General features: G+C 40.7%; 1 protein-coding gene across 4 annotated transcripts; it reads left to right on the forward strand.

Moving 5' to 3' along the window:
• The first annotated feature begins 321 nt into the window (after window positions 1–321).
• ston2 (stonin 2) lies at window positions 322–25,403 on the forward strand. Of its 4 annotated transcripts, none has more exons than XM_071544092.1 (8): window positions 322–347; window positions 5,542–5,640; window positions 7,078–7,228; window positions 11,763–13,165; window positions 14,051–14,383; window positions 15,437–15,659; window positions 21,690–21,892; window positions 23,245–25,403. In XM_071544092.1, exons 3-8 carry the CDS (start codon window positions 7,132–7,134, stop codon window positions 23,323–23,325), a joined length of 2,340 nt encoding a protein of 779 aa, XP_071400193.1. In that variant the 5' UTR covers window positions 322–347; window positions 5,542–5,640; window positions 7,078–7,131; the 3' UTR covers window positions 23,326–25,403. The 4 variants fall into 4 exon arrangements, with proteins under 4 accessions (XP_071400193.1, XP_071400194.1, XP_071400195.1 ...); XM_071544093.1 differs by having other exon boundaries at window positions 323–347; window positions 5,542–5,634; XM_071544094.1 differs by lacking the exon at window positions 5,542–5,640 and having other exon boundaries at window positions 330–347.
• The last annotated feature ends 799 nt before the right edge of the window (window positions 25,404–26,202 follow it).

Raw genomic sequence — 26,202 nt, forward strand, 5'->3', positions numbered from 1 at the left:
GCGTGCAATATACTGATAGGGAAATAAACACCTGCACCTGTTATGTTGGCGTTGCAACGTTAAATACTCAAACAGCAAAGATGCGTTCTCTGTGCTTGTTTCCTTGAGAAGTTAGCTCTCCCGGAAAGAACGCTCTCCACACAAATTTCGATTTATTCTTGGATTTGATAATCAGCCTGTTCAACCCAAGTTTCACTGTATGCAAATCTAGAGCTCAACTCTGACCAATCACAATCCATAACAACAACTCGTGGTTGCTTGTTCAGTCCTGCGTTATGGGCCGGTCGGGCGGGTCTTCCCTCATTCTTACACTGTGGTTGGCAGGAATATAGAGCTACATTGAGTCGGTACGTAAACATTACTTTTTATTTTTTACGTTGCTAAATGTTCATGGTCTGTATGTCCCGTCGGTTTTCAGAGTTAGGCGACATTCTGTTTTGACTGCAATGATTTCAGACAGCTCAGCAAACTACTAGGTGTAATTGTAGCCCCGACATGTCCTGTTCTCTGTGGAAAAAACGATGTACCAAAGTCCGTTCAAAAATCTTGAAATTTCGAGATTCCTTCCTTAACGTCAGACTTACATACCTCGTAGAACATGACTTTAGACGTTTTACGAATGATAAGGATACATTAGTAAATTCGGCATAGAGATAACCCACCGAACACCACTTGATTTCAATCAAATATCTACTTTTAGGATTGGACCAGACTCAGTATGGTTAAAGTTGTTTTGGTGTAAGATGATGTTCCGAACAGGTGAAACAATTCGTAACGTTGGAATTTAATTGAAGTAAGTGCTGCTTGGAGGATTATACTTACGCCGAATTTTCCAGTGGAGCCTAATGATACAGAAAATGTCTTCGTTTGTGTTTTACATGTATTTGTGTTTGTCAGTAAGCACGGGCGCATTGAATTGACAGATTTTTAAACGGGCTCTGTTGCGGTCTGTCCATACAAGGAAGCGGGACGTGTCGAGGCTGTCACTCAACAGGTTCCCTGGAGCCTGGGAGCCTGGAGGATACAGTCTTTGGGCCACTCGTATAACCATGAGTAAAGTGAATAGACTGCGCATTTCGTGACTCAAGAAAACATCGATAGTAGTCTACTTTTTAACGTTTATTTATCCAGGAAAGGTTGTACAGTCTTATACTGTTGACAGTTGAGAGCTGCCTAGTACAACCACAGTATTCTGCTGGTGGGCACCGAGCTCCAGTGGAGCAGTTGCCCTTGCTCAAGGGCAACTCACATTTTTGGAAAATTGTCATTTTTGCAAACTGATTTAATATTTGTGATACACATTCATAATAAAGTAACTTAAATGTTAGTTACATCCAAATTAAAGCATCTTAATCTTCTTTTACACACACACACACACACACAGAGCATGTCTCATCGCTGGGCATTCACTGTCAGACGTCTGGGGTGTGTGTAGCTTGGCCCTGGAGTCAATGTTGGCCCTGTGGTTTGGACAGAACAACCCATTTCTCAGTGCTCTATCTCGCTCTCTCTTTCTCTGTCTCTCTCAATTCTATTCAGTTCAATTCAAATTTATTGTCATTATAGAGTACACATACAACGAAAAGTGGACTGGGACCTACCGTATATCAACTGGCAATGTAAAAGGATCTAATAAAATAAAATACCCTGGGCAGCAATATATTGTGTCTTATAAATATTTAAAATTAAAAAAAATACAATAAAGCCTACAAAGTAAAAATCTGACATGAGGAGGCACGTTATTTAAAAAACAGTAGTGCAAAACAGCTGTGAGTGAAGTATGGGTGAGTTATGTGTGTGTGTGGTGCGTGTGTGTGTGTGTGTGTGTGTGTAGGGGCAGAGTTAGTGGATGGCAGTGTTCAGCTGGGTAACTGCTGTTTGAGCGGTGGTGTTGGTTGAGTGTGGCCACAGTGGACAGAGTTTTTAATGTGGGCCCGGACCAGTCTCTCAAAGCACTTCATTATAATGGGGTTGAGTGCAATGGGGCGATAGTCATTTACACATGCCATTGTAGGTTGTTTCAGCACAGGAACGATGGTTGTTGTTTTGAGGCATGTAGGGACCATCGGCAGTAGGGCTGCAACTAACGATTATTTTCATTGTCGATTAATCTGTCGATTATTTTCTCGATTAATCGATTAGTTGTTTGGTCTATAAAATGTCAGAAATTGGTGAAAAATGTGGATCGGTGTTTCCCAAAGCCCAAGATGACGTCCTCAAATGTCTTGTTTTGTCCACAACCCAAAGATATTCAGTTTACTGTCATAGAGGAGGAAAGAAACCAGAAAATATTCACATTTAAGAAGCTGGAATCAGAGAATTTTGACTTGTTTTTCTTTAAAAAAATTACTCAAACCGATTAATCGATTATCAAAATAGTTGGCGATTAATTTAATGTTGTCACTCTGTGTAGATCTCTGTGTAGAGCTTATGTCATAAGTAGACAGCAGTGTTTACCACAGAATTGAAATCTATTGGTGGTGGTAGGTTGGTTGGCGGCGGGGGGTGGGGGGGGGTAAGATAGTTCCATTTGTCAAACAAATATCATTTACCTTTTTATTCTTGTATTCTCTTATATTGCCTATATATAGGCTATTATCAATAAAGGATCCCATTACCTGGATGACTGAAAATTATCTAATGTATTCAATTTTAAATAGTTCCATTTGTCAAACAAATAACTAACCTGTATATATCAAAAGTGCTCCCTTTCAAGTACTTTGTGTCAAAGATAACATAACTTAAAAATAGAAACAGTGCTACAGTGCTACACTGTTCTGTTTGTTGCTTGCTTTTGTCTACAAGGTACAGAAGAATAGAAATGAGGCCTTTTACAGAGAAATCTGCTTTTCTGACCCTCTGCCCTGCTACATCTCTCTGCTGTCAGTTTCACCTGTATCTTTATTACATAGTTAAATTACTAGCCTGTTACATTATCTACTCTGTTTTTCCTTCTTTGAAAATATTTTTGTAATATTAAATAGACTTATTAACAGACGGGTCCGGTGAGAGACAGAGCGAGGGAGAGCGAGAGCGGAGTAATTAGGGGCTGAGTGAATCAATGCGCTACACGCAGTGCTACAGTTAAATAGTGGGAAAAACATTGTGGTGGTCAGTGCAGACATTGTGGCGGGCCGCCACAAAGTTGTCTATGTATGGGAAACCCTGGACAGTGTGAGCACGTCTGGGGATAGCAGGGCCTTGGTGGCTGGCTCCCTGTAATCGTTGTCAAAGCGAGGGTAGAAGTTGTTAAGCTTGTCAGGGAGGGAGGTGCTGAGCAGGTGTTCTTGCTCTTGAAGTCAGTGATGGTCTGAATACCGTGCCACATGTGTTGGGGGTCGGTGTTATTGAGGAAATGATCCTCAATCTGCAGGGTGTTTGAACAAGTTTACTCGCTCGCTTTATCGATTCCGCCATTGTGAGAATTTTTTTCAGGGATGGGGGGAGGAGAGTGCCGCTGTTCAACAGAAAGGGAGGAGACAAGCTAGGTCGGTCTGTGTTTTGACAAGCTTTAGAGAAGAGGTGAAACACAGAAATCTCCACATAGCACACGTTAGTTTCAGGATTGGTTATAGGGTCTGAAATCGCTTAGTGCAGGTTTAATAATTTATAACAAATTAGTACATCATTAGTAATGACTTTAGTTAAATCTTTGTATTTGATTTATAAGTCAAAAATACTTTTGCTAATTTGTAAAACAGTACCTAATGTAGTGTACATGTAACCTCCTAGGGAGCATGTGAAATGATGAACAAATAATTTGATGATAAAGTTGCAGCAAATAACATTCATTAAACATTTGCAAATGTTTAGTAAGACATTTGTTGCCATGACTGTTACAAAGTAAAGACTAACAGAAGTACAATGACAGTAATTATAATTTATTGTCCACTTCCTGAAGGAAAATTACAAGACTGCTCTCAAAGTGACTGGATTTGACCAAACAGACCAGTGTAAAACCACACCAAATTGACACAGTATAGTTGACATTTGCACAAACTGCTGAATTGAAAGCAACCCAGTTTGGGTAAAGTACTCCATCCCTATTATTCACCACTCTTTGTAATGATACCCCCATTTCAGGTAAAAAGTGCAGTTATTTCCAGTAGGTCTTTTTGCTGAAACCACTACAGTTGTAGGAGGGCTCATGGTAAATAGATTTTCTAAACTGATACATTTTAGATGGTAACAACTGGAATAGGCTGAGCGTCTCCTGTCCAACTCTAGACTGGTGGGAAACACTGGGATGCCACCACTGCTTGTAATACTTTAAAGGTCCATCTGAAGATGAAAACAAATTAATTAACTTGGTGATATTCTAATGTTCCAACTAATGGTCATACAATCACGATTGAGACTTATATTTAGAAGCAACACATCTCTGTAGGTCGTGGTGGACAGATATTTTACAGAACAAGATTTCAGAAAATCCAAATCCACCTTTCTACTGTTGCACAATGAGATTGAACCATTTGCCAAGCCGACATCATTATTTAGGCTATTCAAGAAATGTGTTTCAATTGCTGTTTATCACATAGGCTAATTCCTGTATTGACAAACATTTTGCACTTCAAGTGCTGACATTTTCATTCAGCTTTTCTAATTTGATACGACGTAATTGGAAAAAATGTAAATGAGAAACCATTGACAAGGATATTGATAGTTGATGGGCTCTACCATCATGCAGACTGGAGGGATGTTTTTGACGTGAAGAATTTGCACCAACACGTAGAGCTGTCCATCACCATGTCTCAGAAACAGCTCTACATTTTAACTTATTACATACACAGATTTTATATCTGTTCTCACTACGGATGTAACAATACATTCTGCCCACAGTTGGGATTGATACACGGTACTGGGTTCGCGGTTTGATAATATTACAATATTTTGAGCAAATGACAGTTATGACTGAAGTAAAATGTACTGTACATCTGCACAACCAGGGAATTGTCTCACTAGAAAAGTAGTACAAAGAGTTTTTCATTGTGATGTGGTTGTTCATGGTGCAGTGTGTGTGCAGACTTAGGCTAAAACTTGATGGGCGTGTCCTCAGTTTCACTTTGTTCCTGTGTCCATGTTATATCCTACTATGTCTACACAACAGTGAGTTCAGCTGGGCCCACCGAGCTAAAACTCTTGTGTGTTTTAAAACAATGTTCAAACAATGCAGAAGACCATGCTGAATGGCATTTCTTATTAGACTGCAGCTGAAATTGCGAAGATTTTTCCTTGTTGCATATCGTCAAAGTTTTTGTATCGTTTTTGTATCGTGAAATTTCGTGTCACCAACTTTTGTTACATCCTTAATTGCACACTTTATATGCAGCCCAAGTGCATGTTTTATATCAGTATCAAAAGAATAGTTCACCCCAAAATTCAAATTTGGTCATTAACTAGGCCTACTTACGCCCATGTCAGCTTGTGCAGCATAATCCAAGTGTTTTGTAGCCAAACAATTGCACTGTGGGTCCAAAAGCCCACTGACCTTATTATCTCCTATTTTCCTCACTGACAATGCTCTGGTCACGTGCCCTACAGTGCTCTGGTGGAGGACTTCACTTCCTACTGTAGGGTCTGCTCGCAACCAGTGTGTGCGGTGGTCCTATGAACTTCAATGGAGTTTTGACTGATGTAGGGGTGAGTAGATAATGATTCCATTTTCATTTGTGGGTGAAGTATTCCTTCTAATGATTTGTTACCATGAAGCAAGAGGCGGCCGCTCCTAGGCTCTGTAGAAATAACAACTAAGTGTTATGTGGGTGTAACTGAAACCGAACATCGGCCTGCTCAGGCCAACAACAAGCAGTCAGTCATAAATGAGGGTGTGTTAGTCCAACCAAGGGGACGGAGAGAAAGAATCCTCAAGAGAGAGGGAGGGGAGCGGGAGGGGAGCAAAATCTGGGTCATTGTGTGTGTTTCTGAGTGCGACAGAGAGGAATGGTGCATGCTGCAGGAATGGTGGTTCACATGCGCTCTAGCGTATACGTCGGAAAAACAAATTTCCTACTTGGTAGTTTGTCAAGGCAAGCAGATTTATTGTCATTCAACCATATACAGTGCACAGTGTATAGATGAACTAAATTTCGATACTTCTGGACCACAGTACAACAGGACAATACAATACAAGACTACAATACTCCACACAACATTTAATTTAGATGTATACTATTTATGGCACAGTGGACATGACAATGTAAACCTGATATAATTACCATAAATTATATATTAATATATATATATATATATGTTAAGATACAGGTGAAACTGACAGCAATTGGTCTGCTATTAGGTCTACTGATTCCTCCTGACGCTGCTTTTGACATTTGTTAGCGTGTGCCATATAAGAAATGATCTTCCCCCTGAGAAAAGCTTTAAAGGTTTCCCAAAGGAGGGACGGGGATATGTCGGGGGTCTTATTGGTTTCCAGAAAGAAATCGTTTGATTGGGATACAAACTCACAAAAACTAGCATCGGAGAGTAACGCTGGATCTAGCCTCCAGGAATGACAATGAAGAGATAGTTTTTACCAAGTGTCCCATGAAGGAATATTTGGAAACCTTATGAACGTACTCTATGAATGTCAATGACAAATATTCATTAGCTAGCTCTAGGGCTGCACGATCAATGGAATGAAAATTCATACCTCTGTGCGATCTCATTCCTAAATGACGATTCTGTTCATTAGGGACATACGTTGCTTCAAACCAAGTGCTCCTAACAAATGACAACACTTGTTCATAGGTTGTGTTCTAAATAAGAGAAGAAGAGAGATGTAAGTTAATTGTTTTTCTGATAAGTGTTGGATTCATCAAGCATTTGAATTAAGCTATTTTGTCTGTTAAAAAACAACCGCATATCTTTGACAGGCCGACAGCGCTTGTGTTGAGCTCAATTCAATGCATTGTCACACGGTTATCAAGTAAACGACCTAATTCCACTAACCAATTACTTAAATACCACAAGCCATTTGGTACTGATTGGCCCAGAGAGGGACCGCATCATTTGTGGGGGGAAAACATGTTTACTGTTGCCTTGTTTTAGAAGAGCGTATGTTTTCTTTTGTCTCCTCCACAGCTCCAGAAATGACAGGAATCCACTGGTGAAGAAAGATACACACACACACTGACCATGACAACGGCTACCAACTGCCGTGTTGGTACAGGGAGGGTCGGCTGGGCGGAGTTTACGGAGGAAACTTTGGGAAGCAACAATGAGCATCAAACAGGTATGGGTCTTGGTCTGGTCTTCGTTTGAAACGTGTCAGAAATTTTTCAACAACTCCATGTTAGTGTATCATTAAACTTATGGAAGTCCAAACAGTTCATTTAGGGGCTTGGGTTTCTAATATGGATTGTGTGGATTTAGTTGGCAACTGTGCGTTTTGATACTTTCACCATGTTCAGATAGCCCATCCAACTCCTTTATAATCAAAGAGGCAAGGGAAATCCCGTCCACAATATGGGACCTTTAATTGAACATTCACTGTGGGCCTGTATAGGATCTGTTCTAGTTACCTTTAAATGCAAGGATTTACATAGATTTGGGTTTGGTGTTAAGTTACTCTTTAAGTATTAGTATGCTTCTTGAAATAAGCACACATTTTGCCTTTCAAGCCACACTTTACAGCCAATTTTTTTTTAAATTGTGTGGGAATCATCAATTGTGGTAAAATCTTTTCTAGTGGGCTTTTACCCGACAGATGCTGGGGAGAGGAGAGAAAGAAGAGGAAGCATCAGATTGAACAACATGAAGTCCTTATGCAGGTAGAATTCAGAGCAAAAAGAGGCAGGGGTTGCAAGAGGCAACATGCAGATAGATCAGCTATCAGACAGACAGGCAGGCGCTGAGGGGCAGATTAAAGGGCAGGAAGATTAAAAGGTTGACAGATTGTTCAGCAGACGAAGAGAGAGGGGTGTTGGAGAAGTGAAACAAGAGGAAAAAGCGTACAGAAGAAGGTAAGAACAGAGACAGTTGGCAAAGAGTTATGGGAAATGGGAGAAGAAGGGATGAGACAAAACGGTTTAGTGGGAAAAAGATATTGAATTGAAAAGAGGTGGGAAAAAATAAGACATGTGGGTCGTCTACAAGCTTGGACAAGCCCTTAATCCCTCTGGCTATGCGGAGTGGTTTATGAGACTTGCCATTGCTACCAACCTGATGGAGGAGGGACTTCTACCCTTTTTATCCAATACAGAGCTTTGCACATGAGCCTGGAATAAAACACATTCACACACTCCCACCTTGCTTCTTTGCATCTTCCAGTGAATTTCCTTCTGTTCTATTCTTTATCGTTGTCTTTTGGCCTTGGTGTGTGTGGTTGTGTGCACGGATAGCATGGATATGTACACATTTTTTTGTGGTTAGGTGTTTTTGTTTGACAGGGCAGGGCAAGGGCAGGAGGTGTGTTTAGAGTTAAACCTGTTTGCACAAGGAAAGCCTTGGTGTATCTAATAGTTTCACATTAACTGGAAATGTCTGAGGTGTGGGGAAAAAGAGAACTGAAAAAGGAAAGTGAGGTGACAGGATTGTCTCAACATTTTTTCTCCTCCTCATATATGTTATTGCTCTTCATTGTCTTGGTGAGAAATAACCAGATAACCTGGTACTTAACACTTGCTTCAGCTTCCTAGAGTCAGAATTTTTAATTATCCCTTGAAACCTCCTCTGCCAATCAACCTTCCCATTCCTCCAAATCATGGTGTGCTAAGGGTGTGAATGCATGTACATACAAGTATGTTTGAGTATGGTTTGATATGCATCTGAGTGGCCAGTTAGTCAGACTTGACTCATTTTTCTGATAAGCTCTACCATTTGGCAGGCTAGTTACTGCTGTAAATTTCCATTCTCCTCAATCTAGGGTTTAACATGAGTAGACTTGTCAAGCCAGGCACCACAGTAGTAGTAGTGAGGCACTGGTTTAGCAGCATAATGATTACATCCCTGGTAACAGCCATTCTGCTTTGACCTGCCTTGGTTTCATAAATTTGGCTTGTTGTTTTCCCATAAGCCAGTGGAAAACAAGAGAACACCCTTGCTCACTTGGCAAGCCCTCTGCTATTTTATAATTTTGCTATGTACAAGCTAGATAAAGAACAACCCAGCCAGGCTTGTCAGGTCAAGTCAGAAATATCTTAACTTGAAATCCAGCACAAAACAGTGCACCATTATCATTGTCTGCCACTGTCTTTGGCTTATTCTAGCAGTTTAAATTTGTAGTCCATTCTCTGGCCAAAACTTTAATATAACATTTTCTTAAATTTCAAGTTGTTTAACTGTGTTAAACCATGGTTAACCATTTGTCTTTCCTCATTCATTATAGCATCAATTTATTAACCAAAGAGAAGCCACCTATTTTGAAATCTCTATGCTGCAAATTAATGTCCAAAGCACTTTGTGAATCTTGGTGATATTTGAATTGCCATGTGATATTCCAGCTCTTTTGGTGAATGGAGATTCTGGAATAGTCAACTCTGGGTAGAATTGTTTGAAGGCCACAAACTTACTTGGCCATTGAGACAGTGGAAATAGAGCCTGATTGTATGTTCTGTAGGCAATCCTAATGAGCATATCAAATCCAGGATACATGGCTATCATCAGCCTTTGTGTGTGTGTTTTCTAATTTAGAAATTATATTTGAATATATGTGTTATAACACTATTTCTTACCTCAGGTCTGTGTGCGTGTGTTCCAGTAGCTTTGTCTGAATGCCATCTGACATCTGAGGCTGTATCCACAAAGCTTCCTAGTACTAAGAGTTGGTCCTAGCAGTGAAATTTTAAGAAAATTCTTAGAGTGATGATGTTTTCTAAGAATTTCCCCTTAAAAGTAAGTCTAAATCCTAGTAAATATAAAAGCTATTGAAACTGTTAAGAGTAGAGAGGAGGACTTTTAAGAGGCTTAGGAGTTTCTTAAGGAGAGGAGAAAATGGCTGAAAGACACAGAAAAGACACATTAATGCTATTATTATTATTATTAGTTATCACAATGTTAAGTTATTTAGCGACAGGCAAACAGTGCAGCAGTGATTTAGGTCTATGCAACCAGATATTAGAATAATCACACAATCACAGCTCCTTCACAGACTCATATTGTGACACAACCTATTTAATTCCCACTGGACGTGCGCACCTTGTTCGCCGACAAGACAGCAGCCATGGATATAGCGAGTTTTCTCTGTATTATCTGGTCACTGATGGGGACACATGTCCGCATCATCGACAATATACTCTTGTTCAAAAATCCTATTCATATAGGCTTGCCAATATAGTCTAATACTAATACTACTAAGTCTTGCGCCATTTTCACCAAATCTTAATATCAAATTAGTAAAGTATAATAACATTACTGCATCCACCCAAATGAAGGCGTAATGCGTCAACCTTTGTGGACCGTACAAGTATTAAAAAGTACGGTTCGTACGGTTTTCAAAGATTTTGTCCAATCAGCTCTATTTTTTTTTTATAGTGTAAGCAAACCACGCGTTAATATCGAGTAAATTGTGTTTTATCTTGTGTGATTCCTTGTGTTCATTCTGGATGACAAAAAGAGGCGTGTTGATTTTTCTTGATCAACCACTGACAGCGTCCAAAAGAGAGCATCATACCTAGCAACGGGGTCAACCACACTTCCTCACTAAGATAAAAGTTCTTGTCCATTCCTTGCTCAGAGTCACTCTGAGAACTTTTCTAAATCACTCCTAAGCTAGGACTCCTTGCTAGGAAGTTTTAGGCTTAGATAAGAGCTCTCTGAGAGGATTCTCAGAATGTTTGTGGATACGGCCCCATCTCAGTCCATCCATAATCTGGGCCCATAGTAAAATGCCGTAGTTCAACCTCTGTTAGATCAGATATTATGATATCCTAAAAGCAATTTGTTTACTATAATTTGAGAACTGAGAGGCACCAGAGGTGGAACACATCACAGCAACACAAATTTGGAACTGAATGAACTGAAAATAAATAAATGGATTAAATAACCCTATCAAAAGAAAGTGGAAAAGTTTTGAGTACGAAAACCCAGAAGTGAATTAGTGTTTTTGAGACATGGGTTCCCTCGGCTGAAAAGTGATTATGATTTGAATGGGGCTTTGGTTAAAAGCCTGAAATAAGGTCTGTGGTTAAAACAAGCTTAAGATAGTTTCATGTTTCATTCTGTGAGATAAAGTAAATGATTAAACATCCTATTTGTGAATTTTGAAGTTTTTATGTGCTATAGTAAAGTAAGTTGCTAATTGTCTTAGAAATTGAACGACAGTGGGTTTGTCGCAACATCATCTCCTTATTATGCTGAATAGGCCGGCTTAAAGCTTCTAAGCTCTAGTACTCCTGCTCTTTTCAATTGAATGATATTCCATTGTACCCTTTAATATATAAATGTGCATAAATTTTCCATTTACCAATTTGTGTGTTTCTTCTAATTGTATGTTTTTTTAATTGAAGGTTTTTAAATTAGCTAGTGTAACTAAGCCATTAGCTGTGACACTGAACAAGTGCGACCTCTGTTGTAGTTCATTTTTTCACAGGTTAGCCTAGCATTAGCTTTTACTAATATTGATTACATTTATGCTTTAAAACTCATAAAAGCAGTGTTGATTTGTGAAGATTATCTCATTACAAAACACACACGGCATCAATCCAAAACCACATTCAAAAACCATTACAGTACAGTTACATAGTGGGACTGCAGCCAACGAACCATGCCGACAAAAAAATGTCATTGCTGGACCGCACCCTATAATGATGTGCCTCTTGTCTTGGCAGACTCATTGGTCTTCCCAGAGGATGAACGCGTAGACATGGACTCCATCAACTGGATCTCCAGCACCAAGCGGACCATCAGCCAGCCAGAAACTATCCCTGTCAGCCGCTTCACCACCTGGGTAACCTTTGATGAAGACGAGAAACCCACAGCCCCCATCCCTCCTCCGGGACAGCCATCCCGCATAAAACTGGACAATGTCAGCCACTTCCAAGACACCAACAGCAACTTAGTTGGCCCTCCCACTTGGAACCAGAGTAAAACCCAAAATGGCAGCTTTGAGTGTCATCTCTTAGAACTCATTCCAGATGGCTCTCCAGAAAACAAGCTTGAACCGCTGGTTCACAACAGCAACCCCTACTCAAAGAAGAACCCATTCTTTGATGAGGACTTCAGTGACATTAAACCCTCCCTAATTAACCCCTTCAGCTCTTATTTTGATAGTAGACAGGAAGTGAAGTCATGGGTCCAAACTAATGGTTGTCACCAGGAGAGTTCTCCTTTCAGCTTGCTTATTCCCCAAATACAAGATTCCCAAGTCAAGCAGGAGCCTGATTTGCTCTTCTCTAAGCTTCAGCACTCTGATGAGGTAGAGAAAGGAGGTGAGGCTGGGGCAGTCATCCACGACAATCCTCAGAATAACAGACTGGAATTGAAACAGCTGAAGAACCTCCAGATCTCGGATCCAGATGACCCAGGGAGTCTAACCCTTTCAGATGACACTTTGGATGAAGATGAGGTGGAGGGAGAGGAGGGACCAGAGATGCTCGAAAGCCCCTACCAACCCAATCACATGACTGCTCAGAAGGGCTGGCCAATGCTCCTCCGCATCCCAGAGAAGAAGAACATCATGTCATCGCGTCACTGGGGGCCCATCTATGTTCGGTTGTCCGATGAGGGCCTCCTGCAGCTTTTCTATGAACAGGGGTTGGACAAGCCCTTCCGGACCCTCCAACTGGATCCCCAACATGAAGTCTCTGAGCACAGGCTCCAGACCTATGAGGAGACCAGCAGGGTCCACACCATCAGTGTGGACCTGGTCCAATACCGCGAGAAGCGTCGTATCCAACCCAAGTCACCCATCATGCACCAGCCAATTCGAGAGCAGCTGGTCAAGCTTGCCACCACAAGTTACCATGATTACCTGAGCTTCAGATACTCTTTGGTTGAGCTGCTAAGGCATTTGCCAGCTAATGCTGCAGTATCAGGGTCAGCTGGGCCAATCACACCAACAGGGGGTGGACCCTCAGAGGAGGAAGTCCAAGTGGAGGTGAGGGATGAGTTTTATGGAACTGTTGCAGAGGGAGATGGGAGGATTTTGAAGCAGTTGGTGATCACACGAGTCCATGTGCTCGCTTTCCTCTCAGGATTCCCCAGATGCCAACTTGGACTGAATGATGTCCAGGTAAGATGCCAAAGGTTTTTCTACACTGTCTACAAAAAATGAAAAGAATATTTTTTTACTAGGCCAAAAAATGTATGTCACAGAAAAAATGTCAATGTGCCAAGTACCTGTCAATTTGTACATTATCCAATGTTGTGGTATCAATTTGTATTATTGCCAAAGTGTGGTACATGTAATATACATGGACCGGTCAGTTTGTACATTTACCAGTGATGTGGTAAATGTACAAATAGCTCACCAAAAATTCCCACATATCCTGATTTATCTGCACACGCCCCGGTTCATGTGAAAACTAATTTCATTTACTGGTTTGTTTACAGATTTCCCTCCACACTAGTTGTTCAGTGATCTCTCACAGCAGACGCATGTGTATTACGTCTGTTCACATAGGACCATCCAATTGGTTTAGCCGTCAGGTTATACAGCCCAGTCTTAAAAAATGAAAGGGGCAGACATAATGTTGTGATTAAGTTTTAAAAATGTGATTATTGAGTTATCTGCATAGATGTAGAGCTGTTAAGGAATAAATTGTGATGCATCTTAAGAATTGATTATCCCCCACCCCTAGAGAGGAGTAGAAGATATACAGTTGGATTGCACTGTTGGTTTTGCATTATTTACACAGTACTGTTAAATATTCCATCTCAAAAAGTTACCAGCCAGTGTGGTGGATGATCCTTATTGATTTATCCACCAAAGACAAATTTAACCATAATTTGGCGCTCTGTGGGTGTTAATTTTGGACCCTGTGTGCAATTTATTGATAGCTGATGCAAGGGTTCATTGCATTGCTAGTTGGAAGAATCTCATGAAGTCTATAACAAGCTAAACATGTTTATTAAACCATTAATGTCTGTTGTAATGACTTACTTTTAACTCTTCCAGCTCAAAGGGAAAGAAGTGGTTTCCAGGCATGACATCGTTCCTAACACCACCACTCGCTGGATCCGATTCCACGACCTTAAACTTCATGACGAGCACGCGGACGAGCTGGAGTTCCTCTCATCCGGTATCGTTACGTTCACACCGCCACCTTGCCGACGCTTCGAGCTGCTACGTTTCCGCACGGCTTTTGCTGAGAAGACCCTCCCCTTCACGCTCCGCACGGTAGCTTGCATCAAAGGTGCAGAGGTCACTATCCAGTCCTGGCTACTCATGTCGCGAGGCTTCTCGTCCAACCGAGATGTACTGAACCTGATCCCCTGTGAGAACGTGGCGGTAAGAAATGATCTGGACATTCTTGGGTTGCAGCAGCACTCAGTCTTTATTCTTTCTGTTAATGGCTTTGGGTCTTTAGAAAAGATTTAAGTTAAATCTCATCTAAAAAAAAAAACTTTGTGACTATACTGTATTTTCGAAAGGCTCCCAATTGTTTATCTTTCAACAGTTGACACTGTTATAAACTTTGCTTTAACATTACACAGGGTTCCCGCTGATCATGGAATTTCTGTTATATGGCATTTTGAGGTGTGTATTCCAGACAGAAAGTCAGGGAATATGATTAGTTGTCTGGGGAAGTCAGGGAATATCAGGGAATTTTACATTTATAGGAATATCCAACTTGTTTCACACATTAATTTGATTAGATGGTGGTTTTGAGCCCAGCTTGAGCAGAGACCAGACTGAAAAACCTTTTTAGGTCATGGAAGTGCTCAGACTTTGCTATGGAAAGGTAAAGGAATTTGACATCAGGGCTACAGTGGAAACCCTGGTCACAGCAAATCATGCAGTCTAGGGATGCACATTTTAAAAAAAACTTGATTGATTTGCACTGAAGTTAATGATCAAATATCAATGTTCCCACCCCTCCCCCCAAGGCTACATTACTGGTCTATGTAGGCAATGGAGTTACGGCTCGCAAATTCCTGCCGCATTCTCATCTCGCATTCTCATATTCCCATATTAGTCCGACTAGTCCGAAATAACGTTTCCAAACTCCCAACGGAAATTAAAAAGGCATATTGTGGACCAAATCGGGTGGGGTTAACTGTTATAGGCCTGTTTCCTAAATTTTTTTATTTAGAAAGATCAGTATGTCCAAGTGCTCCGGAGTAATGCTTTTTTGCAATTAGCCCTACACTTCGGTTTCATGGTCATTTGCGCAGTTGGGCTAACCGGCTGGGATGAGGCAATTCAAAAAGTTGTTTAAGCTGTTAAGGTTAATCTACATGATACATAACAAACCATACATTTTTTGTGAACATCCCTAATGCAGTCACATTCTTGGTAGCAATGTGATTGCTGAGAGTGACTTGTGTTGGAAATTCCCAGGTGCGGTATCCCATTCCTGAGATCTGGGTGAAGAATTTCCGTCGGGAAGGGCCGATGGGGGAGAAATCACTCAAGGCCCTATTTAATAAGGGCGCCAGCTTCGGCACAGCAACCACCTCAGGGGCAGAACCAGCCATGAGGGTCACGCTGGGGACGGCTAAATACGAGCAAGCCTTCAAAGCTGTGGTTTGGAGGATAAACCGACTTCCGGACAAAAATTCTGGTAAAATATATGTTTGTTCCTTTCAGTACTGTACCAGTTGCTTGTTCATAGGAATGTCTAATGGAATGAGGGATGGGCTTTCACATCACCGTGACCTTTGACTTCTCTGCCTGTGGTGCTCTTTTAGCTAGCTCTAAGACAGATTCATGTTGGTGTCTTTATTTTACACTCATGTCAGGAATGATCTTGACGATGATGAGTTTGGGGCAGATACCAGCATGCTAGGGTGTTTTCTCATTCATAAACGGGAAATACGGGGTCGTTATTAGCGTTAACCTTTTCCCTTTACTCCCACCCCTTTTGGTCATTTGCGTATTGCGAAAGCAATTAATAAAAGCACACCACAGCACAAAAAATACCTTGCGCTAACTTGTCAGTGATCTTGGCCTTGGGTATGGTTGCTAAGGTATTAAGAACACTTCGGCAAAAGGCCTATTCAGTGTTTCCCCCATAATTGTATTCTTAGCAGAGCAGAAAAGCCTCTGAAACAGCATTCAGACCACTAGACACTTAAACTCTCCTTTGAAATCCATAATAATAAAAATAATCATGCATAGTTGTGTGGAATTTGATAAAAATGTTGCAATATAATCAATTCAGGTTAAGCCCTTCCCATAGACAGTGTAGTGTTGATCAATTCTACAATAAATATGTAATCAATCAAACTGCATCATATCATCATAACAGACTAGACCGGATTCCTTTATAATAAAAGGACAGTATTGAGCTGATATATCGGTCAAACTCTAACGTGTGTCTGTGGTTTGGTATGTCTCTGTTAGAGTCCATGTGCCCTCAGGCATTTTAAAAGCCCGTCGGCATGGCTGCCTGTCCTGTGCTCCCATTGGTTGGACAAAGCAATAGCTGTCACCATTAGTTACTTCACAAACCTAGAAGGATTTCTCAGGCTATTGTGGGCCTCATCCCCCTTTCTTTAGTCCCCTGCCCCTTTTTATTTTCCTATACACCACTGCCAAGCCTGCATTTCATTTTCACTCTTTCTCTTCTCTTTCTTTTGTTTGCAGTCTGTTGGCTTTGCCCCTATTCTCTCTCTCCCTCTCATTTTGCCTTATGTCTTTTTGTGTTCAGTCAGTCAGGAAACCTCATCTCTTTCTCTGTCCTTTATATTTTATGTTAATGCAAGATAATACTTTTCTTGACTGAAATACTACTTCTTAGGATGATCAACTGATGGGAAAGTCTCATATGGTAAGTGCAGATAGAGAGGAAATAAAAAGAACACTTAAGATTGTGATATCTGACGTGTCTTCCTGTGTTTGAGGTCAGCCTAAGGCATCTTTATACTCGATTCAGCTACTTTCAGTTCTGGTTTTAGGCCAGAAGTGCCAAACCACCATTTCTGTCCATCAAAACACATCCCACAGCTGTGGCTGTCAGAAGAGACTAGTAGAAAAATATTGGTTGTCACTGGACCAATATATGAACAATCTTAATAATTTTTCTGTGAAACCTATGGCATTGTAGACCTTGGCATCAACAATTTGAGTCATAGTTTTATTGTTCTGTGGTCTAAATACTGTTACAGAGGCTTTTCTACCCTGACAAGAACAAAACTGAATGCTTGTCTTTTTTTTTTCATGGGCATAAACATTTTCAAATTTAGAGACAGTGAATATTGGCTATTGGCAGGCTTCAGTCCAAAAATATAGATATTGTTGTCTGTCTTAAAAACATTGGTCAAACCCTAATCAACACTTCAACACAAGCAACCCATGTACCTGTTTGAGGTTTTATCATTTATGGGGCACCCATATGAAAATATGTACACTTGCTTGGATAAAAACATCCACTGAAGTGTATTGTTACCATTTTAGCAGTGGTTGCAGCAGTAGTAATAGTAGTAGTAGTAGCAGCAGCAGCAGTAGTAATAGTAGCAGCAGCAGCAGTAGTAGTTCCATATGGAAAAATAAATATTTTAAAAATATATAAACATAAATATAAAAAATGGGATTGGCAAAAGTTACAAATTACAACAAACAATTGTTGAATGGGCTATATAAGATTGGTGAGTACACAAATTAAAATGACAAAATAAAAATGGTAATCAAATCCAAGAATAGACCTCGCAAGTCGAATGTGATCAGCCTTGCCCAAATATGGCTCAGGGTTCCATAGCGATTTCTCCGTAGGGAAAATGAATGGGGTTTCACATAATCGTCTCTGTCACAGTCTACGTTTAATGCAGGATTTTCAAATTCAGTCCGTATATTTATGTCTGTAATGGCACTGAGTCCGTTTGATTTCTGTAACCGTTTTCTTGTCTAGACTAGTATTTTTGCTAGCAACAAGCTACACACTTCAGCACATATAATTTGCATCACCTACTGACAGCGGGATTCTACTCTGAGTCTGTACGTTGCTTAGCAACCCTCACCGCTCCCACATATTTTTTGAAGATGTTCCAAGTTTTTACCTTTTTTTTAAATAATCAGTTCTTTTGGGAAGCAAAGGATCAGCGCTGTTGCTGTGCCTTGTGAGGGAAATTCTTCTAAATTTTTAAGAGAGTTGCTAAGTTTCAGAAGAATAATTCAATGTAGATGTGATGAATCATTTCTTTATTACATACAGCATGGGAGAAGTACATAACAGTGTCAGTAGTTCTCTGAAAGGGAGTGTCAAAGTTACAGCTTTTATACAGTGAAACAGTCTTAAAGGCATGGGTGGGGGTTGCAAGATACAGGATCTGTATCACAATGTTTCTCCCTTTGACGTGTTAAAGCTTCCACTTCCATGGGAGTAAACATACTATTTTCTGCTAAGTCTGCTGAGATAAGCACATTGTGCCAGACACCTGCCAGGTGGGACAAACACACAGTTCACCTAGAGGTCTCCTCCTTAGGGAATATAAAAAACACACGGATACATTTCACAGCATATGTAAGCATATGTAAGTTTAGCAATCACACGTCCCTAAACTATTCATCCTTCATTATGACAATAGGACATAAGGCATGACACTCATGTGGCAATGAAAATATAATATAGAAAAATATGCAAAAGCCAAGCAAAAACTCAAACAGAAGAATTATCATTCAAATCATCATCATCATAAGGGGAACCTGGGATCCAATCAGGGACAGGATAAAGATCAGGGAGGTCAGGTATAGCGAACTATGAAACTAAGAATTTTTAGGAAGTGAGGACAATATTACTCTCGGGGTCCATGTTAGGGCGCGTTCTACTACATTCAATATAGTCAGTCCTGTTACGGTTGTAATGACTATCACTCATAAGTTTGCATAGTGAGTCAGCCACTCTGACTGCAGTGGGAGTGGTCAGCAGCACCTGGGACGGTCCTGCCCAATGGGGTTGGTGCCAGTGCTTTCTTCTTAGGTACTTTACTACCACCCAGTCCCCTGGTTGGATGTTGTGGAGTTGTGCTGATGTCGGCTCAGGTAGGGCAGCTTTTACCTTAGGAGAGATGAGCTTCAGAACATTAAGAGCACAACAATATTGCAACATGTCATCAGCCATATCAGTAAGGGTCAACCTGTTTTGGGGAAAAGGTGTGTTAGTCATCCGCATGGGGCACCCAGTGAGTATCTCGTATGGTGAGAGTCCAGTTGTTTTGTGTGGGCGACCTCTCATGAACATCAGTGCCAGGGGACCTTAACCCATGGCAGTTGTGTTTCAGCCATTAGCTTTGTGAGCTTGGTTATTAGAGTCTGATTAGCTCTTTCGACTGTACCTCCGCTGGCTGAATGGTAGGCACAGTGTGTTCTCAGATTTATCTGCAGACTTTCTGAGAGGCTCTGGATTACACCATTTACACAATGAGAGCCATTGTCACTAGTCAATTTGGATGGAAGTCCCCATGGTGGAATCACTTCTCTCAGCAGTGGTTTCGCTACTGAGACAGCAGTGGCATTTCTGCAAGGAAAACACTCAAGCCATTTTGAAAACATATCTATCACTAGGCAATATTTGTAGCCTTTGCATAGGGTGAGGTCAATGAAGTCCATCATCAAACGTTCAAAGGGGCCTTCTGGTTTTGGTTTTGGATGTGCAGACAGGGGCATGTCTGTGCCTCTGCCAACATTGTTAGTAGCACAAATTTCACACTTTTTACAAACATTTTCAGCAAAGGTTGAAAAACCTGGTGCATACCACAATCTATTTACAATGCAGGGCGGCTGCTTTAGCTGCTGCATCCACGACAGCATTTCCCTGTGAGACAGGGTCAGTGTTACCTGTGTGAGCCTGACATTTGTAAACAGAAACGGTAGTGACCTGAACCATCTACAAAGAGTCAGGGTTAGGAAGGGGTATGTCAAGATCTTCACATGGCTTTGATGTGGTTTCCACAACCTCCAGACAGGAGTTAGGTTCTCCTTCCTCAGCTGTGGGGAGGAGAGTTGAGGGGTTGAGGACAGTGCAGCGTTTAAGACTGACATGAGACATAGTTAATGTTGCCCCCGTGACCTAATGGTGGCCAGGAGGGTGTGTGTGAGGATAAATCCCTGTAGTTCGAAAACAAGAGCCACACATCAGAAGCTTGTGTTAAGCTTGACCGCAGGATTTATTCTGTGGTGGTGCGTCTCAGTGGTTTTGTTTACCTCCCAAGCGCCGCGCGCCCCCTAGTGACCTAATGAGATACGCTCGAGATAGATGAGAGAATGTACAATGAAATTACATTTCCTTAGCCTAAAACCAAAAAATTAAGGGGTGTCTATTTATCTTCTCATAAATCTTAATCTTTTTTTAAATTCACATTTTAATAATGCATATCAAATTTTTAACTTTATACTCCATGAACTGTTTTATCTTTGTCTTTTTAACCCTTTATATACTATGAGCTATAATAACATTTTAACCCTTTACACACTATAATGCATATCAAATTTTTAACTTTATACTCCATGAACTGTTTTATCTTCGTCTTTTTTTTAACCCTTTACATTAGCAACACATTCTGCCAATGTAGTATCTTAGCAGGAGTGAGATGTGCTGTTTTAGCTGGGAGAATGAGTGAATGAACAGCATGAGGGACATGAACAGTGATTGGACACATAGCAACAATATCAGAAGTGGCTAATACAGCTTCAGTGGTGGCTGCTACAGCTCTTAAACAGGCCACCATGGCTCTCTCACGTGTAGAGAGGCGTTTAGAGTAATAGCCAATTGGGCGTTGTTTGTCACCATGAGACTGGATGAGAACAGCTGACATGAATTGAAAGGTTTGTTGTGGTCAGGGAGACCCAAACATGGGGAGCTAGAGAGAGCGAGTTTGAGGTCATTAAAGGCGTTTTCAGCATCAGGGGTCCACGTCAGAGAGTCAGTCATGGCCAAATGTTTTCCACCGTGTGTGATGTCATACAGTGGTTGGGAGATCTCCGCATAATCACGAATCCAGGGGCAACAGTAGCCAGCAAGCCCTAGGAAAGACATCATTTGTTGTTTAGACGTGCCAGTGTTCAGGACCCAATTTATTTATTTTTTTATTTTTTTATTGCAAGACAGAAGACAAAACATTGACAGGACAACACGTGAAAAACAAAACCATAAATACAGGACAGGACAATTAATAAAAGTCTAGCCAGAAAACAAGAGAGCAAAGTGACATTAGTTGTCGGGTATTGTGTTGATCTGGTGTGTGTGTGTGTGCGTGCGCATGTGCGTGTGCGTGTGTGTGTGTGTGTGTGTGTGTTCACACGCCTGCCTGTGTCCCACATTGTCAGACTAGGAAGAGGTCTATAACGTGGATGGGAGATAGAGTAATAATAATTAAAAAAAACGAAAAAAACAAACACTAATACTACCTTTGACACCCCATGACAAAAATAATACTACTGCTGTTATTACTACCACCATCACCACTCACCATGATGCTGAGTAAATGTGCTTTGTGTGCTGTGAGTTGTGCTGGCAACCTCCCTGTGTGTTGTATGGCCTGACAAACTTCATCTGTGTTTCAACTGGCATGAGGATGAGTAGAATTTCAATTTTTGCATTAACTATTCCTTTTTAGGTTCAGGACTTTTTTTTCACCTCTTTCCTTTCTTTATTCAGCGTTAAGTTATCCGCACACCTTCTTCTGTCGCCTGGAGCTGGGTTCAGACCGGGAGGTGCCGGAGTCCTTACATCGCCACCTAGAGGTGGAGTTCGACATGCCAGCAGCGTCGGCGTCAGACGCCACTGTGAGATCGCTCTCCGTGGGCGACAGGACAGACGTCAAGAAATGGATCAACTACAAATCTCACTACTTTTACCAGGTCAGCAGCTTGGACAAACTGGTTGTGGATGTCTTTCATCTGGCTCTCAGTGAATGGGCATACAAATACAAAAATATGAAAACACACACACACACACACACACAGTAATCATCTTTCTCAGGTATTTACTTTCCAAACATATCATTAAGGGTTAGGGACAATATATGTATTATTAGGGGCCAGCAGCAGCTCCACTGCCAGTCCCTGTTGTATTTGTATGCATTATTATTATTCTATCTTACTAAAACTGCCTTCCCATGCATGAAAAATCACCAGACTTGGCACATAGTTAGGCACAGTCTGCAGAAATCCATTAGGTCTACAACAAAAACATTGTCGATCAGATCAGAGGATGCAACACAGTCTTTAACTTGCTCCACACCCGAATAGAATGGAATAGCCGCTGTGAAGTAAAAGAGGAAGAGCAGCGATAACCGGTGAAGAAATCTGTGAGGTGAAGTTGTGAATGGATGTGTACAAGCTAGTTTGATTTTATGGAGGATAGGTTTAGGGCGATCTAAGCAGGCTCCTCACGCACTGTATTCCCTTCTCCTCCATGGATGACAGCTGTCTAGTTTTATCCACATAGAAAAGTAAGAATGTATTCTCCCTGAAGAGCAATTCCATGGCAACCCACACAATTCACTAGAAAGAAAAATACAGAATGAGAGATACATCAAGGCTGCTTACAACTGAGGATGTCTCTCTCCCCCCGCAATGTAACTTATTCATGACTGTGTAACCACTTGTTATGAAAAATGCGATTTTTCCTGTGAATGGAAGATGGAATTTCAAAATAAGAGTTACCTTGCTGTGTTTACTCCTGTGTTTAATACCTGTAGAAACAGGATAAGTGGAGAGATGAGAAAGGAGACGTTGTCGTTGTATCTCAGGCGTTCTTCCTCTCTTTATTAAAAGATACTTTCTTCCCTTTCAAAATGTGATATATTGAATTACACAATAAATGTCTGCCATACATGTCAATAAAAACACATTACCTTCACATGTACATTCTTGATGATAATAATATGATAATAATTTACTGTAGCATTAGTCACTGACTACAAGTAAATGAAAGGTAAAAATCATACATTCTTAGTATATGCCAACGTCTCCCCCTAGTGACGAACACTGCTATACATTAGCCACTATAAGTCAGAAATTCATATCGCAGTGACAATAAAAAATACAATATATTGTGCAGCCCTACCAGAAAGGGTGTCTATTTAGTAAAATGACAGCTGTAGTGATTGGTTGGAAGGAAAACCTGCTCACTCATAGCCCTGATGCCACATGGTTGAAAACCTCTAGTTTATGCAATTCCCTCTCAACTCCTTTTTCTTAACTTTCAGGTACCTATAGAGCAAAAAAGAGAAGGTATAACATCGGGCGTTGCAACTGCTGACCAACCTGGAGAATGTGCACAACAGTGAGTACCAGCAGACTGACGGATTGACTGAATGGACAATTACTGTAAATGATGTCTTGTTTTTCTCAAGAGGACGCAAAGCAGGGAATGTCACCATCTGCACTTTGACATAAAAACATATCCATGGAGGGGATTGTTCATCTGGAGACAGCAGAGGGAATCCTTTAAAAAACTGGAGTTTATTCTTTCTTGCGTTGATCTTTAGCTTGCTTATTAATGGATCTGACTCATCCTTTTTAATGGCAAGCTGGTTTATAGGGTATTTTGATTAACTTAATGGGTTAAAATGGCCATGGTATGACTAAAAATAGACTATTCCTGTGGTGTGGAGGTGAGGGAGCGAAGCAGATTGAGACAAACCAACCCAGGAGAAGATGCATGTTGGGTTACACTATATTTGGTTTGATTATGTAGACTACATCTTGAGCCTTATTCCAGGAAGGCTTCTGTCCCTTTCAAGACAGAAATTTGTATAATTTAAGATATAAGTAAAATCGGAGTGCCTTTTAATCTAGAGTCACACAAAACGTATTGATATTAAAGCAGAGGTGGGGACTCGAGTCACATGACTTGGACTCGAGTCACAGTTTTAATTGCTTGAGACTTGACTTGATGCATGAAGAGAAGACTTGAGACTTGACTTGACTTGGGTTCTGCTGACTTGGGACTTGACTTTGACTTCTGCTTTGATGACTTGAAAATATTTCTTGACAAAAGATCTTGGCCCAGATCTACTAAACGTTTGCGCCAGTGCAAATCGCATTGCATCGCATTGGATTTGCTGACACTTATTATGAGCCAATATCTGAGTGGCGTAGCCTTGATGTAAACAATGCAGCTAAAACATGTGTGCGTAATAACCTCTCTGTGGAGAGGTGTGGGTGCGGCTTCATACCTTCACCAGGTCTCCATCCCTCCCACACTGGCACCTGTGTCTCAGTCAGGCTCCTGCTGCTCCTCCAAGGGAGTTAAGGCTCCTCTTTGGCTTTATTTATGGTCAGCATTTTGGCTCACCTCATATCATAGCAGCGCTTTTACCTCCACTAGATCGCGCTTGTGGCTAACCAACTGCATTCACTTTATTTGTTATATCGTTCCAGAGTGACTTTTTACACGCGGGTAAAACATCTCTTCTTTGCAGCTCTTTTTCTCAATTTGTATGGAATGATTGAATATATTGAAGTTGAAACTGATTATAGAAATCAAACTCATGATGCTCTTACCACGTTTTTATCCTATTAAAACCATATTGCATTGAAAAGTCCTAGATATTTAGTTTTCTTTAAGGTATTAAATTGATACTGGACTCTTGATTTGTTCTGACTTGACTTGCTGTTCTACATTTAGACTTGAGACTTGACATAAATGACTTGGACTTGACTTGGACTTGACTTGGTAATCTACATGTAGACTTGATACTTGTGCCTCAAGACTTGAGACTGACTTGAGACTTGTGCCTCAAGACTTGAGACTGACTTGGGACTCGAGCAAAGTTGACTGGGTCACACCTCTGCATTAAAGTGATTCATGGGGTGTGACGGACAGATACTGTGTTGATATTTTTGCATTCATTAAGTTTCTCAAAGTTGTGTACATTTCATATTTCAACTACACCTTTCATAATTGTCAAATTAAATTGTATTTTTCTGCAAATCCCCTTAGTGACCCCCGAGCGGTTTGGATGCTACTTTAATATCCACTGACTTAACTACTTGACAATTTCTTTATGTATTCTTTCCAAATCAGTTTTCTGTTTGTCAGTATACAATCTTTGTATAAGCTGTCATCAGTGTACAATCCACGGCCATGACAGGTTTTCCTTTAGTGGGCCGTTTACAACTTATGGCTAGTACTGAATGAAATATAGCTCAACAATCTTAAGATGTAAGATCTTCTCTGTGTCTTAAATTGCAAGCTGCCATGTAATATGTGCAGTGTGATGCCTTCTACTGGAATTATGCTTTCATGTTAACTTCTACATGTGAGTTACTTGTACAATGTGCATCTGTACTACTAACTTTAATGTAAATGAGATACTGTATGAACAAAGGTGTATGCTGCTCTGGATGTTAACTTGTAGAAACAGATTAAAAACGTTTCTAACTCTTCTGATGTATTGTGATCCAATGCAGATAGAACCAAGTAAGTATTCATCCCCTTCATTTTTCACCTTGATTTTAGTCTAAACTTTCTTCTAAGTTCTATTAGTTGTTAGTGGGAGTCTGACAGAAAAAAAGACATCTAAACTTCATTACAATACAACATTTTTATTAACAATAGTTTGGTTACCGATCAGGCCTGATTTGGACCAGCCATGACCAATAAAAATCTGTCATGACCACACAGGCGTACAGAATAGGAAGGTCAAACATGATTCTGCAGTCTCAGAAAAAAAACCAATAATAAAATCAACGTCCATCTGCACAGGCTACCAATCACTTTTCACATCACTGTAAAGATCCTCCTCTTCCACCTTCAAGTCCCTTCATTGCCAAGCACCTGATTACCTTTGAACCTCCTCTACTGTTACACTCAATCAATCAATCAATTTGATCTGATTTTTTGTTAGCTGAGGGAATGACCTGGAGACCAGCATTGAGAGAGCGAAGAGGGTGTGCCGGTGTATATATGGTAAAATTAGCTCAGATAAGTAAGGTGGTGCAAGTCCATGCAAGGCCATATAAGTTAAAAGAAGAACCTTAAAATCTGCTCTAGCTTGCACTGGTAACCAGTGAAGAGAGGCCAGAATGGGTGTTATATGATCAATTTTTTTAGTCTTTGTCAAGATTCTAGCTGAGGCATTCTGAACAAGCTGAAGACTTCTAGTAGCACAACTAGAAAGACCAGAGAGAAGGGCATTACAGTAATCACGCAATGATAG

This window comes from Centroberyx affinis, unplaced genomic scaffold, assembly GCF_046629955.1.
Source record: "Centroberyx affinis isolate AG114_WGS23_722 - 3 ecotype Tasmania unplaced genomic scaffold, CSIRO-AGI_Caff_v1 ptg004460l_1, whole genome shotgun sequence".
NCBI classification, from domain to species: domain Eukaryota; kingdom Metazoa; phylum Chordata; class Actinopteri; order Beryciformes; family Berycidae; genus Centroberyx; species Centroberyx affinis.

Excerpts from the sequence above, each read along its gene's own strand:
- ston2 (XM_071544092.1), top strand. The coding sequence starts at position 7,132 with ATGACAACGGCTACCAACTGCCGTGTTGGTACAGGGAGGGTCGGCTGG. Across the intron at positions 13,166-14,050 it reads TTGGACTGAATGATGTCCAG|CTCAAAGGGAAAGAAGTGGT; the intron begins GTAAGATGCCAA and ends TAACTCTTCCAG. Across the intron at positions 14,384-15,436 it reads TCCCCTGTGAGAACGTGGCG|GTGCGGTATCCCATTCCTGA; the intron begins GTAAGAAATGAT and ends GGAAATTCCCAG.